Consider the following 15,728-nt stretch of genomic DNA (forward strand, 5'->3'; position numbering starts at 1 on the left):
CATCCTCCTAATCTATAGTTACCCAACTGAAAAACCATTAGCAGAGTAGCTGTCCTGAGCCTTCCTTTAACATTTGGTGGTAAAAAAAAGAGGCACCAGTAGAGAGCAGGTAAATTGCCTATGACATGTACTTGATACTTGTGAGGCCTCTTCACTATTCACTGATGACAGAGATGTTAAAAGGAAACTTGACATTTTATAGTTAGATGACATGAAGTCCAGCTCCTGATGGCCAAAGGTAGTCATAGTGCCACTCAGACTGGGCTGTGAGTCTCAGTACAAGAAAGACTGAGGTGGACCTTTATAAAGCTCATCAGCAGGTGAGGAACATGAACTAAAGTAAGATTCTGGCTCTGTTGCTTTTTGTGGTGGAAGCTTTGCCATGAATTTCAACAAAAATAGACTGGTCCAAGCCCTGCTTTCCTCCCATCTTTCAGGACAGATGGGATCCTTTCCACACTCATTCGGCGGGGAGCCATGGCTACTGATGCTCGTAGGAAGTGGTACATGTTTGACGGGCCAGTTGATGCTCTGTGGATTGAGAACATGAACACAGTACTGGATGACAATAAGAAGTTGTGTCTCAGTTCAGGGGAAATAATCAAGATGACAGAGGTAACTCATTTCTCTCCCTTTTGCTGCCTGTTGTCTGTCTTACTTGCCTTTTACTTTCCACTTGATGCACATGATGGACTTGTTCAGAAACTGGTGTCTCAGTAGTATCCCTGTGCTGGCCAGACCTCTGCAGTGCTGCACACACTGCTCAAAGGGGGATCCTGCAACAAGAGAGACTGCAGCTTCACCAAGGTATACTGAGAGATCCTTGCTTTCTCCTTTTTTTTTTTTGGAATTTCCAGAGCATGACCATGATGTTTGAAGTCCAGGATTTGGCTGTTGCTTCCCCTGCCACAGTCTCCCGCTGTGGCATGGTTTACCTGGAACCCAGCATCTTGGGGCTAGAGCCCTTCACTGAGTGCTGGCTGCAAAAAATGCCAGCTGTCATGCAGCCCTTCTCACAGCAGTTGGCATCCCTCTTCAAGAGATTCCTTAAGGTAAGCTGCCATGCTGTTCTAGCCCTTCTATGGATGTTTTATTTTTAAACTGTCTTCTGGATAAAATCATCTTTGGTGCAGCTCTGTTTCTTACAGTGCAGTTACTCCAGGGAGAAAGTTATGAGAACAAGCTTTGATATTTCTACTCTGCTCCTGAGCCACTGGTTTAATGAATAACCCAGAGCTGCGAAAGAAAAGTCCTGAAAGGAGCAAACCACTTAGAGCAGTGATGGCGAAGATGTGTGTCACTGTTGCATAGACTCAAAAGACAGACCCAAAGGCTTCTTGCACTTCAGACTGAACCAAGTAGTTTGACATAATTTTCTGCAGTCGAAACAGTGGTATTTGAGACACAGGGAGAAATGGCAGCATTCTCAGTGGTACCCTCCCTGCTAAATGTAGCCTGCAGGGAGGCAAGGAGAAACCAGAACCCTAGAAGGTAGGAGAAACCAAATGCATTGGGTGGTAACACTGAACTGTTCCTGCCTCTTCTTACAGGAAGCCATTGGCTTTGTCCGGAGATTTGTGAAGGAGGTAATTGCCTCAACAGATGGTAACCTCACAAGAAGCCTCCTCACACTATTGGAATGTTTGTTTCAGCCTGTAATTCCTGGTGAGGTAAGGTTTTGCTGCTGTTGCATGTGTGCGCCTGTAGCTCTTAAAGGCAGTAAGTCATGCAGTACTAATCACTGGAATACAAGGGGTTGGTGAAGAAAGGTTACCCTATAGCACATCTACATGGCAGAAGGCAATACCGCATCTTGCAGAGTACAGGTAAGCTTGAAAGGATTATGCTTTACCCATTGAAAAAGCAGAAGATAAGCTCCAGGCCTATCAGGCTGGAGAAAAGAGGTTCACGTTTATTTACAGCAGAGGGAATTGGAGAGTGAGTGGAAAGCAGAGATCAGAGCTATGCAGCAAAACACTTCAGATTGCAGGTTCTTTGAGAAATAATGTTGAAGAAGGCTGGAAAGCTTTCAAATTAAAAACAAAAAACTAAATTCTTCTCCCGACTCGTGTTGAGAGACCTTAGTTCAGCAAACAGAGAGTCTTAAGTACACTAATGAAATAGCACATTGTAATCCCCAGAATACTTTAAAAAGGCCTGTAAAATTGGCTAGAAAAAGCTACAAGTATTCTGAGTAGAAATACAAGCACATTAAAAAGTGCCTGATATTTGTTCACATTAACCCTGCTTGAGAATTTTACTTCTGCTCTCCTGTGTTTCCCAGGGAATTAGGAAGATTCCCCAGGAGAAAGCAGCTCGTATCAGAGAGCTGATTGAACCCTGGTTTATATTTGCCTTGATCTGGAGCGTAGGTGCCACTGGGGATTCGCAAGGCCGTGTGGCCTTCAGCATGTGGCTGAAGGAGAAGATGGCAAAAGAAAAGGTGAGTGAAAGGAAAGCAGATACTTTCTCATTATAGAGGAAGTGGTAATGAGGAATGTGATTGAGAGCTTCTTGAATAGCTGGAAAATGTGCGTGGGATCTGGTATACAAGGTCTTCTTCAAAAATTCAAAGGACCCTTGAGCTCTAGGAGAGACAGCTGACCCCCCTGGCCTGGGCAGCATCCTGTTACTAAATTCTTGCAGTAATGCAGATCCTCATGTGAATTCAGATGAGTGGCAGCTATGTTCACCATAGTTTTATTCCCACAGATCCAGTTACTTTTCCCAGAAGAAGGACTGGTTTATGACTATAAACTGAATGACGCTGGACTTAACAATGCTGAAGATGATTTGGATGAGGATGTCATTAGGGAGGTAAAATATTTCACTTCCAACTCTAAGCTGGGAAATTTGAGGGAGGAACCTGGAAATAACACAGTGCTGCAGGATTTGACAGAATCTTCTCATCAAGGGCAAATAAAAAAGCCTATACGAACCCAGTGATAATGTTTCAAATGAAATCAAGCCTTTCATTAAAGGAAGAAGACAGCTTCTTGCCCTGAGGGTTGCAAAGCATAGCTTTCAAACCTTAACCAAGTACTGGTCAAAACAGACCTTTGTGCTTCTGCCAATGCTTAGGAAAGTGAGAGGGCTCTACAAGTGTGGCTGCCGCAGGGAAAAGCTCAGATGGAAAGGTCTGTCTGCATTATAAAGCAGTGCACAACAACAGAAGAGCTGGGCACAGCAGTCTGGAGGAGGAGCAGGGCAGAAAAATATGCCATCCTTTCTACAGCAGATAGCAGAGCAGCAGGGCATGCAAGGCCCAACTGACTGACAGTCACCAGCCCCTGGGCTGAAAGTAAAAAACAAGAGGGAAAATGCTCTGATCTCAGAAGGGGGAAGCAAAGCAGGGAGACGTACATGAGTGTAAAATACTTAGCAAAGTTACCAAGGCTGTCTCTGTCTGTGGGGAAGCCATGTGGGGTGCTCAGGAATATGTATTTTCTGTCACTGTTCTCTAGCATATCCCTGACAAAACCCCTGTTTCACATGTATGGCCTGTGAGACATTAGCCTGTGACTTGATTCTACTGGAAATCATCCATGTCCTGTAAAATACAAAACCTCTGTGCCTCTAAGTGCAACAGCACCAACTATGAAGACAGGATCCCAGCAAAGCCTTCTTTGTCCTTCTGCCATGGGAGCACTTACAGCATAGGTCAGCTTAGGATAGACTTCCACTTCTTGCGAATATCACAAATGCTCTGTCTCCCTTTGATCCCAGTTTTCAGAAGGAAGGGCAAGTGTGTTGCTGTTGGGGCTCTTAGGCTACCTCCCTCCCAAAGGAAGCAAGTCAAGTGCTTACAGCTTTGCTGTACAAAAAGGTGTAGGTGTCTAGACAGAGGGTCAGAGAACCTGATGTCTTAGAATCTGAGCTACTATACAAGGAGCTGTGGTAGGAAAACACAGCAGAAATACCATTTTCCTATTCCTGTAGCAGAATAATGCAGCTGCCCCCTCTAAATGTACCTGTACTTTCAGGTGTGCTGGGAGAAGTGGCTGGACCCCACAGCAAAGTTCACCATGGCTCCTGAAACCAACTTTGCTGACATTATTGTGCCCACAGTGAACACAGTCCGAATGGCCCATCTGCTGGGTCTGTTGCTCATCAACTGTAAGCCGGTATGTGCCCACCCTTGTCTCTGATTTTGGATTCAATGTTTTTCTCTTCAAGTGGGGCATGTTTTCTTCTTCCAGTGCAATCAGAACCTGACAGCTACCTGACACTTTTAGATCATTTCCCACTCCCATGGATTTGCATTTCTGTGCTCAAGAGCTGTGCCTAAGCAACAAGAATTCTCCATTCAGACACCAAGCACCATGTTAAAGTTCCAAAGGAATATTAACTTTCACAAGTTCAGTTAAAATGCAGCAACTTCTAGATCCCCTGCCAAACAGGGCGATGGCCCCATCACCACCTTTCTTTACCTGTTTCCTCCCATTGCATTTCATACCTCTCTGCTTGGATTCCTTCCATGTCAAGAGATCTGTTACCTCAAGCGGCTGTCCTTACTGAATAAGTGAGCCTTCTGTCTTCTCTGCTTCTTTGAAAGCCTAAGGGGGCAGGAACCAGCAAGTACTGCTGATTGTTTTTCTAGGTTCTCTGCATTGGTCCCACTGGCACAGGGAAGACTCTCACAATTACAGACAAACTATTGAAGAACTTGCCTCTCAAATACGTCACCCATTTCCTGATGTTTTCTGCACGCACCTCTGCCAACCAAACCCAGGATCTCATTGATAGCAAACTGGATAAGAGGTAAGTTTCCTTTCGGTGTTTGCAAAGGTGGCATCCCTGAGCTCAGTATTTCTATCAGCTTGATCATTCAGTTTCATCCCAAGACCTGAAGGGACTCCAATCACATAGATCTGTGGATAAGAAACAGGACAAACAGCAAAGCTGAGCTGGGTTTGAGAGATCCAGTAATAACCTGATACACTGCCAAGAATGTGAGAAGGATAAGTGAGGGCCTGTAAAAATTGCTCCAATCCTAGTTATTCCAGAAATACTACATTTCATGACACAAGTGTTTGCAAACCCCACTGTGGGACCTTTATAGGAAAGAATGAAGAGGGAATATTGGCTACTGATCCCTAGTCCCTCCTCCACCCTCCCTCCATGGTTAGCAGCTTCCCTTTTCCTTTTCAACCCAGCCAAGTTTCCAACATATGCATGGCCTTGAGCCCATGCTTTCTCTTTGTTCCCATTGCCACAGTGCATAAGTAGCCAAAATGGCACCCATGTGATTGCAAAGAAACCCATGCCTCAGACGTTGCTGTAGGTCTTTTTAATGCAAAGGCCCATATATAAAGGTGTGTATAGAGCATAAGTGTAAAGACAACTGAAACTGCTGACCTAGGAAGCATCTAGAGGAAAAACTGCTTTTTGGGACAAGTTAGGAGTGCTTTTGCAATAGGAGCTGTCCTGTGTCCTTACACATCTTTTGTCCTTACAGGCGGAAGGGTGTGTTTGGGCCTCCAGTTGGGCGGTACTTCATATTTTTCATTGATGACTTGAACATGCCCATGCCAGAGGCATACGGTGCTCAGCCACCCATCGAGCTGCTGCGGCAGTGGTTGGACCACCAGGGCTGGTACGACAGGAAACAAATCGGTACGACACAGATCTTTGTCCAGTACTTCTGGCAAGAGTTGGCCTGTCGATATAGATACACATACTTTCTGGGGAGATCTGTGGTGAGGGTTTTTGGCTCAGCATTCATTCCTGCTTTTACACTCCTCAAGGTACTTTTAAGAAGCTGGTAGATATTAATTTTGTCTGTGCCATGGGACCTCCTGGAGGGGGAAGGAATGCTGTTACTCCACGCCTCACACGTCATTTCAATTACCTCTCCTTCACGGAGATGGAAGACAGCAGCAAGAAGACAATCTTCTCCACCATTCTTGGCAGCTGGATAGGTAAGTCAGCTCCTCATTATCTCAAGTCAACCCAATGGTAATGGATGTAGAAAGGGGAGAGACTTATATCTGTGATCTAATCAAAGGGTTTGAAGCTGGAACTTGCATTAGTTGTTTGAAGATGCTTTTGAAAAACTGGTGTTTGAGCCTTGGCAGAGAACTCATACACTGTTTAGTCTCTGGGGCAAACTAGCCAACTTCAACTTTGGCTCTAAGAATTTTGTAAGATATTCCATAGTCTGTGCCTTCCAAAGAGAATTGTGTTTGTGATAGATGGTGCAGATATTCTTCACCTCCACAAGTAAAGCAGAGAACTCGTGTTCTCTGTCTTGGTTTCCTATCTGGACTCGTAGGAGAAAGAAGTTAGAGAGATCCAGTGTGTAAGAGCAGAAAGACGCAAGAGAGACTGAACAGGCTGGTGCGCACAGCATGGCGCAGTTTACCTGTGCTTTCAGCAGGCAGACACTTCCCCAGACAACAGCCTTCTGCAGAAGCTGAGCCTTCTGTTACTTCCCATCTGTTGCAGCCTGTGGACAGCTGAGCAGGGAGGATCTGAGCATCGTGCTACAGCCACACAGAAAAAAAGGGTTCATCTGAAGTGAAATGAGTACCTCTTATATTTGACAGGGTGGGAATTTAGGATCATCTTTGCAAATGTGTCCTCCTCTGCAAATCTGCCAGCAGGAAGGAGTGAGAATAGTGGGCTATGGGAAGACAAAGCCAAGCTTTCTGAGTGCTTGCAGTATTCACAAGTGCCAGTACCTGGCTATGAGCTCAGGGACACACTGAAGTGTCTAGCTTCGTTTTAAAAGAAAATTAAAGAATTTTGGAAATAATGCAAAAAAGCATGAAGTGCTAGAGTGTCACAGGGCTCCACTTCCATGGGAGTTTTGGTAATAAACTTGATTAGAATTGAGAAATTTATTTTGTGCTCTGAAACTGGCAGCTATATTTAAATCTTGCCACTATCATATAAGAAGTCATCCCTTAGCCATTCCTCGGAGACTTCACATTTGCTGAGCTCAATGAATTGCCAGGTGGTTTAGCTAAAAGGACACCTTCTATTTTAAAAGTATCTGAGACTACACTGGGGGAGTACGAAGAGGGAGAAGGAAAACCTGAGTGTTTCAGGTAGCCTATTACCTGCCTGGCAGCATCTCCTTTCTCCATGGGGTGCATAGACCCTTAACACTGCAGAATTGTTGATATGCATTCTTCCCTCTTGAGATCTGATTCCAATTTGGTTGGGAAACTCTATGGCAAGTTCTCCACTGCAAAGAGCTGAGACTTGGTCAGGGCCCCACACAGTCTCCATATAGGAAGTTAGGGGGAAAAAAGTGCAGTTCTGGTCAAATCCTAGCAACAAATCCTCTGCCACTTGGTGCCATCTGTCTGCACTGCTAGGACCTTCTTGTCTCAGAGTTGCCACCTTGACGTCCTTTCTACCTTCCCATGTCTCTGCAGCTGGAGCACCTGCAGTCAAAGACTTGAATGAGCCCTTGGTTGATGCCACTATCTGTGTGTATTCGACCATCACATCCCAGCTGCTGCCCACACCAGCCAAGTCACATTACACCTTTAACCTGAGGGACCTCTCCAAGGTGTTCCAGGGCATGCTCATGGCTGAGTCCAGCAATATCGAGGTCAGTCCTCTCAGCAGCACAGTCATGCTTCCCAGGGGAAGAACAGGAATGTTCCAGTCCAAACTCATTTTCCTATTGAAACTGTATTTTCATACTGTTGAATGAATTTAGTGATGTTCCCTTTGGTTATATCACCTCGTACTGGCAGTACGCAGACCACCCCAAGCCTTTCTTGGTGTGTTATCTGTCAGGTGCGTGGCCATGGGGAGTCAGTGCCACCCAGCCTAGCCATTCATTCCTGCAGGGCTGGACAGAGCCATAGGGGACCAGATGGGACCATGCAGGGACAGAGGTTTTGTCCTGTTACCAACTTATACTAATGGAGGCTTCTGTCCCTTCAGTTCTCCTGAGGACCTTGCTCTGTAGGTCCAGCTTAGCCTGTAGGTGTTCATTTATCACCGAAAGCACTTGGGGATCTGGTTCTGTGCTACACATGAATAGAGGGATCTTTCCAGAAAATAAGAGAACTCGAGAAAACAGTAAAAAATTAAGTCATACTGAAGGAAGGATAAGGACAAACATGAGACTTAAATTTCTCAAAGGAACTCTGGCAGATGGACTAATAGGGTATTAACTGCAGCTGTAATGAGCTTTCTGCAGAGCAGCTGTTTTGACAAGAGTTGCTTTTGAGGAGAAGGGAATGCAGCTTCTTCTGCACAGTTCTTCTCCACTCCAACTGCTTTCTAGTAGGAGTGGGGCTGTCCATGTGCCTGGCAGGAACCAACCTTCCTGACAGAGAGGCCTTTAACACTTCTCTGCTTCTCTCATGAGGGTGTTTTGCTGGGATTTCCTACTAGGACAAATCACACCTGCTGCGACTGTGGTACCATGAGAGCTGTCGGGTCTTCTCTGATCGCCTGGTCACTAAAGAGGACCAGACGTGGTTTGATAACCTGATGAAAAGCATGATGGAGGAGCTAGACACCACTTTTGAGGAGGTTGTCCCTTCCCAGCCAGTTCTGTTTGGCGACTTCATGGAACAAGACGCCCACATCAGACTGTACAAAGAAATCAACAGCCAGGAAAAGGTAAGGATTCTAAGAAATCATGACAGCATGAATTATGTTCACATCTTCCAAGCCTTCTGCAAACAAAAAGAAAGAAGTTAATAACCATGGGGTTGCTAGAACTGAAGGTCTCTGGAATCATACATCCTCCCAAAGCTCTCCTGTGAAATCCTACCCCAGACATGGCTAGTGGTTGCATTGGTACAGATGGGAATTTGAGGTGGAACAAGCTGTCTCTGCATTGCCTTCCTGGAGGCAGCCTGCTATGCAAAGTCTCCCAAGTAAGCCGTACTCAGGAATGAAAAGTGAAATTTGCCGGAAAGAAATGGCACATTACCCCCAAACAATTCTACATTTACCGTTAAAGCCTTCACAATTGACCTTTGCAACTAATTAATGTTACTGCTGGATTCCCTGTTGGAGAAGATACTGTGAATAGTTTGGTAGTGGTAATTAAGCAAAGGCAATGAGTAGTGTGTTTTGCACTCATTATCAGAAACAGATGATTATCCTGTCATCTTCCCTCTTGTGATAGCTGTGTGACAGGGACTGATAATTAACTGAGCTTCCTAATCCTTTTTGCAAAGGATGTAGGCCTGTCCCGCAGTGAGGTGAGCCCAGCTGAGACAGCCAGACTTCCCAAGCTGCTGCACAGTCCCCTGATGCACAAAGGACTTGGTCACCTAGGCAGGGACCTCAGTGCTGTATCAATTCTGGCTGATGTTGCTTGCCCAGGTTTACAGCGAGAGTGTTGAAGGAGTATGACCACATTCTGGATATCTTTGTCTCATCTGCTCTGCCCTGAGACTGCTGTTACAGAGAGCCCTGGAAAAATCAGGAGGCACTGGTTATATGGTTATCCTGTGCAATGGCTGGACCACAAGAGGAGTGCACTTCTCAACCAGCCATAGTCATTCATTCTTCCAGCACCTGCCCTTTTATTGCCCTGACCGCAGGACCTGCAGCAGGAGGCAGCTATAGAGCCAGGAAGCCCTCCCAGATGCAGACCCTGGAACAGCACAGGTCAGGCAGCCACAAGCTGCTTTAATTTGAACTGTGCCTTGCTGCTTTTCCAGGTAAACAGCATCCTCGGGAACAGGAAACCGTAGTCACTTAGCCTGAGTTGAAGGTCTCCATTCAGCAGTTGTTGAATGCTTTTATTTACCGATTGCTTTTATCTGTTGGCCATAAGTGTCTGTTTCTGCCTGCAGCTGAAGATTGTGATTGAGGATTACCTGGAAGAGTACAATCAGACCCACACCACAGAGCTGAAGCTGGAGCTTTTCATGGATGCAATGCAGCACATCTGCCGAATCAGCCGGATCCTGCGGCAGGCCCCAGGGAATGCTCTTCTCCTGGGTGTTGGGGGGAGCGGGAGGCAGTCTCTCACCAGGCTGGCATCTCACATGTAAGTGATGGGCTCCATTCACATAAAGTGGAGCAGCTCCATCGGGGCTGCCTCCAGAGATTCTCTTTTCCTGTCCTTTCTGCTACTGTTTGCACATTTTTGAGGTTGCTGACTCTTCAGGTACAACAGTCAAAAGAGCTAGGGCTCAGTTAACACGCACATCTACACCAGAAAAATTGGACTTTTGCTTGCTGGTAGTTCAGTTACTGTTGTGTGCATGCAGCAAATTAACAAATATGATGCAGTCCATGTCAACTCAAGGGCCTGTGTAGCATAGTTCTGGGAGAGGTGGGGGGCTCCTTCTTTGGAGCCAGGCAGCAGGAAGATAAAGACAGGAGCTCCTAGTGACAAATGATCAAGTGACACTGACAGCCTGGCAAGTGGTATCTGTGAATATTGGGAGCCAGGGAAATGAACTGAGGAAGCAAGTTCTTCCAGTCCTGAATATAGGATGTGAACACAGAAAACACAGCCATGGTGCCCTGGCACACCGTCCTCTAAGTGCTACATCACACATGGAACAAAAAAAAAAAAAAAAAAAAAAAAGGTGAATTGCTCTCTCTTTTACTGTGAGGCTCTGTGTAAAGGTTTGCAGTTGGACATGTACAATGTGATGCTGTTAGCTAATGAAGTTATGTTTCAGCTTCCTATCTAGCTCAGGTATCGCTACTGTGAGTAAAACATTTTTGGATTGGTAGCTAGAGATGCTCAAGGACAGATGTGTGCTTAGCACTGTAGGAAAACAATGTGGTTAAGTCTTCTCCTCTGTGTCCATGATATGCTCAGGATTGACAAAAGAGGAGACTTCCACAGGATGTAACTTCTCTTTCATTTAGGGCAGATTATGAGTGTTTCCAGATAGAATTGTCCAAAAATTACGACATGACCGAATGGCGAGATGACATAAAGAAGATCATGATGAAGGCAGGCCTTGAAAGTCTACCCAAGACCTTCCTATTTGTAGACACACAGGTATGGGAGTGTTAACATGGTTGATTCCTTCTCATGAGGAGTCAGGAATATATCTCTAAGTTCAAGAAATCCCCCTGAAGAGGGTTGAGGAGCTTGATCCAGGATAACATTGCCTTGTTACTGTAAAGTGTCGCTTCCTAATGACTAAGCCAACTTCTGGAGCTCGTGGTTGTGCTCCCAATAGGCTTTTATACTGTCTTCATTATCATAGGAACCAGGTTGCTTCTGGCAGTGCCCTAAGCAGTGAGATAAGCATCTGTCAAATACTTGTTCGCTCATCCTTTTCCCTGCAGGGAGAAGCATATGTGGGCGAAGGTTGGGGGGGGCATTGGAGGTTACATTAGTAGTATGGATACTGTGTATGACTGATTTAACAAAGACAGGGAGGCAAGCGTACCTTTGGAGGGGGAATCATCCCACAGTCTGACACGTCCCTACAATTACTCTGCCTCCTGTACCAATGAGCTTTATCCTAATGGCAAAGCTGTGCTGGAGGAATACCTAGAACAGACAGTCAGCTGGAGCCTGCTTACAGAGTCACTGTGATGAGGCAGGGAGCTAGACCCTGAATGCTATTTATCTGTAAGAAAAAGGTGAATGAGCAGAAGGAAGACTTGTTCCCAGACACCCCACCCCTGAAATGGCTATACATGGCAGTTCAATTGTAAATCCTGGCCGTGAGACAGAGTATGCTTTACTGGAGCCCAGTGATGGCAGAAATTATTTCTTCTAGCAGAGGCTGAGGGCTGTATTTATCCACAAGTTATCTACATGACATGTGGAAACCTGACTCTTCGATGACTTAGGAAATTGCTTTCTCTTTCCCTCTTATCTACTTAGATTAAAAATGAATCCTTCCTTGAAGACATCAACAACCTGCTCAACTCAGGTGACGTTCCCAACATTTACAGCCCTGATGATCAAGAACAGATCATGACAGCTATGAAGCCTGTTGTGCGAGAACTAGGGCAGCAGCCCACCAAGGCCAATCTGATGGCTGCATACACAGGACGGGTTCGCAGCAATATCCACATTGTTCTGTGCATGAGGTATAGCTCAAGTGTAGAACTCCATGCCGCCAATGTTAATTATTCCCTCATTGTTCTCTGTCTTCCATCACTCTCTGTCAGGGGAGCTTTATTTCTCAGCCTCTGAGTTTAGAGGAGGAGTTAAATTTGCATACCACTTTCCTCTAGGAGTAGATACTTTTTAATATATATATTTTTCTGATTTTTAAGGTGAAGCTTGATAAGTTTAAGAATATGATTGTATGTGATTCAGATTAAATATAAGCTTCCTCCTTCATTCATGTGCCATTGAGGTGCTTGCTACAAAAATACCTTGTTGAAATTTTGGGTTCAGTTGTACTGTATTTAATCATGAATTCAGTGTGTAGGCCATGAGCTGTTTGTTTGCTTGCTTGCAGAAGAGGTGCATGAAAATACAGAGTGGTCTCAGCACATGTACATGGAGAAGAATCAGGGCCATTATTTTGGTGTGGTGATGTGATCTCTACAGTCTCTCTCTTGACATGGACTTCAAATCTTGTTTTATTTCTTACCTCCTGAGTATTCTCCCTAGGCAGGGACCTGGAAAACATCACCCCACCACCATCTTAATCTTTCCAGAATATAACCAGGACTTCCAAAAAGTTATCTGTGGATGGTAGAGATAGTGGAATATTGCCTAAATTTCCATTCCTTATTTCTCTCCTTCCTCAGGTATACCCCCTTTCTTCTTATGCTGTAAGACACCAGGATTGCTCTAGGGAAGTAGGAAAACTACTTTATCTTTTTATCTATAGCTAGTTGTAACTTTTTTTGGCACGCCTTTCCACGCAGCCCTATTGGAGAAGTCTTCCGTGCACGCTTGAGACAGTTCCCCTCTCTTGTGAACTGCTGTACCATTGACTGGTTTAACGAGTGGCCTGCTGAAGCTCTGCAGTGTGTTGCCTCCTCCTTCTTGCAGGAGATCCCACATCTTGGTGCCAGCACTGAAGTTGTTAATGGGATGGTAGGTGCTACACTCAACACACAAAACACAGCTCCTGTATGCTCATGTGCCACCTCTCCGTATGTACAGACAGGCAACAGCTGCAAGATGCATGCAGAAGAGTCCTCTGCTGTAGTAGTAGTGTTTCCTAATTGCTTCATTCAAATCCAGAATCAGTTACCTTTTATATGCCTTGAAATGGCCACATTCATTTCTTACCTGCTGTGTGTCATTGAAGCCTGCATGCATATACTAGCTCTGCTGTGAATGCGTACTTAAACTCTGTAGTCCTAGCCCTGGGCTCTCTATGGGCACCTCATAGGCCTGCCTAACATGCAGTTCTGGATAAGATTGTTTCTTTCCTTTCTCCTTGTAGATTCAAATGTGTGTAGAAATTCATCAGAGTGTAGCAAGGATGTGCCAAGTGTACCTGGCGGAGCTGGCCAGACACAATTATGTCACTCCCAAGAGCTACCTTGATTTCCTCAGCATCTTCAGTTCCCTGATTGGAAAGAAGGAACAGGAGCTGAGGACAGCCCAGAAGAAGATGAGAAGTGGCCTGGACAAGGTTTGTGCCTCACAACCACTGCTCTGAGCAGTGATTAAAGCTGCAGGGATGCAGTGAGATGCCTCCCACAGAAGCACCCACCAGGGCAGCACAGACCTTCCCTGGGGCTCTCACTCTGTTCTGCTCCTGCAGCTCCAACAAACAGCAGAGGATGTAGCAAAGATGCAGGAGGAGCTGGAGTCCGCCCGCCCTCTCCTGGCGCAGGCAGCCAAGGACACGCTGGCAACTATGGAACAGCTGCAGGTACTGCTGCTGGACAGCCCTGCTATTTCCACATCTGACTGCTCAGGTTTGCACAGCACGTGGGAAGGCCTTGCAGGGATTGCATAAAGTCCTGCTTGATCTGAAAGCTTAAGGGCTCCAGATTAGTACAGCAGGTATTTGTGCAGAACAGCACTACCAGGGAGAATAGCCTTCTGCTGAGGACCCTGCCCTGCTGTTGGTGGGTACCAGTCACAGCCTCCCAGCGTGCTAGCAGAAGCAATGGTTCACATGCCCCTGTATGAAACCACAGCTTAGTGGAGCAGGAAACCAAGCTACCAGCTTCTTTTCCTCACTGGTTTAGCTCTTCACAGACACAGACTACTACTAACTCAGTCCCAAGGTGGCCTGAGCAGCTCTAAGACCAGACTGCTGCCTCTGCAAGGTCTCCTTTCTATGTATCCAACATCAGGGAGCTGATCCAGCTACAGCCTGCTCCTGCCAGCCCAAAGCTCAAGGACCATCACACAGCCACTCATACCACTGCAGAAAAAGGGAACTGTCCTCTGTGGGCTCTCACTATCTTCCTTCCTCATGTTCCTCCCTGCCCATCTCCCACTATAAAATGGTCAGATTGAGACACAAACACCATGCAACTCTGGGGGGCACACACAACTCCTCACTTTCTCATCTCTCACGCTTCCCAGAGGTGGCCTGATCCACTCACAGAATAAGGTTTGGCTATACTCCACATCCCTCTGCACCTCCTGGTAGTGCTTTAATCCTTAGGGGCAGGCAAAAGTGACAGTTACAGGAAACAAAAGCCTCAGCACATCTTCCTGTTCCTCTATATCCCTATGCACTTGCTGTCACATCCACTCCCTATACTAACAGGAAAAACGGGTAGAGCAGATAATTCCTGCAGGGCTAACACTGTTCCAGGGCAGGCAGAGCTGGAGCTTATGGATCATCTCTACAATCTCCTGCTGGAGACTGGAGCAGCTAGGCCTCCCCATGTGCCTGCTGGAAGAAAACACATGGCCTGACAGGACAGCTGTGATTCTCACCTAGCAATGCAGAGCACCAAATAGGTGCTGTCTCCAGCCATGCTTCTGAGGTTGTCTTTGCTGCTGCAGGTGGACACAGCTGTGGCCGAAGAGACAAGAAATGCTGTGCAGGCTGAGGAGACAAAGGCCAAAAAAAAAGCCCAGAAAGCTCAAGCCATTGCAGATGATGCTCAGAAGGACCTGGCAGAAGCCCTCCCAGCCCTAGACGCTGCTCTGGCCAGCCTGAGGAAGCTAAACAAAAATGATGTTACAGAGGTAACTGACTGGGGGAGGGGTAATAGAGGTGCTTGTGGTAATGGAGGGCATCTCTGAGGTGTATCAAGGCTGGCAAGGCACTGCACTTAGCTTGCTATTGCTGTAGCTGATCTCAACAGTACTTTGCAGCAATCCCTCTTCTATAAGCTTACAGTTTCCACAGCCTTTTTCAGCATCTCCATCCCTTCCCCTGGACTCATGCAGTGGGCTGCTTGTCTATCTGCACGTCCTTCACCAGCCACCTCTTTTTCACTTCCCTGTCTTATAGAGAAAGTCAAATTGTAGTCGGTTGCAGGACTGTCCTTGTCCATGGGGGTAAGTGGCAGGCCATGCTATGATGCAGCCCTGAGTGTTGACTGCATGGCATGGATATAGATCTAGCAGCACACTGAGCCAGCAAACTCTTTAGAAAGGGGATCCACCGCCAGGAAAGAGAAAGAGGCAAGGGCCAGGGAACTGACTTCAAGGAAATCTGGCTTGAAATGTGATGGTCAGAGAAAAGAAGGTAGTCCTGAACCTGCAGTGGGTAGTAGCAAAGTCTGTACCCATAGCCTAGAGAAATCTCGACAACTGTCAGCTGCAAATACAGTCACCAGCAAGGGGTGGTGCTGGTAGATATAAGGTATGAGTTTTCACTGCATAGGGTATGATAGCTCTGAAGGAGAACAACAGGCTTATTGCTCTGCAAGTGTGA

General features: G+C 46.2%; 1 protein-coding gene across 1 annotated transcript in view; it reads left to right on the forward strand.

The window, feature by feature from the left end:
- DNAH1 (dynein axonemal heavy chain 1) overlaps positions 1-15,728 on the forward strand; it is a 71,683-nt gene that overhangs the window by 38,047 nt on the left and 17,908 nt on the right. The window contains 18 exon segments of the mRNA XM_082768473.1: positions 438-615; positions 858-1,052; positions 1,551-1,670; positions 2,285-2,443; positions 2,713-2,817; positions 3,984-4,124; positions 4,601-4,761; positions 5,459-5,616; positions 5,748-5,921; positions 7,386-7,564; positions 8,362-8,592; positions 9,783-9,979; positions 10,816-10,951; positions 11,792-12,000; positions 12,793-12,964; positions 13,320-13,511; positions 13,644-13,754; positions 14,849-15,034. Coding sequence (XP_082624599.1) covers positions 438-615; positions 858-1,052; positions 1,551-1,670; positions 2,285-2,443; positions 2,713-2,817; positions 3,984-4,124; positions 4,601-4,761; positions 5,459-5,616; positions 5,748-5,921; positions 7,386-7,564; positions 8,362-8,592; positions 9,783-9,979; positions 10,816-10,951; positions 11,792-12,000; positions 12,793-12,964; positions 13,320-13,511; positions 13,644-13,754; positions 14,849-15,034 — 3,004 coding nt within the window.

This window comes from Aythya marila (assembly GCF_965140915.1).
Source record: "Aythya marila genome assembly, chromosome: 10".
In the NCBI taxonomy this organism is placed as follows: Eukaryota; Metazoa; Chordata; class Aves; order Anseriformes; family Anatidae; genus Aythya; species Aythya marila.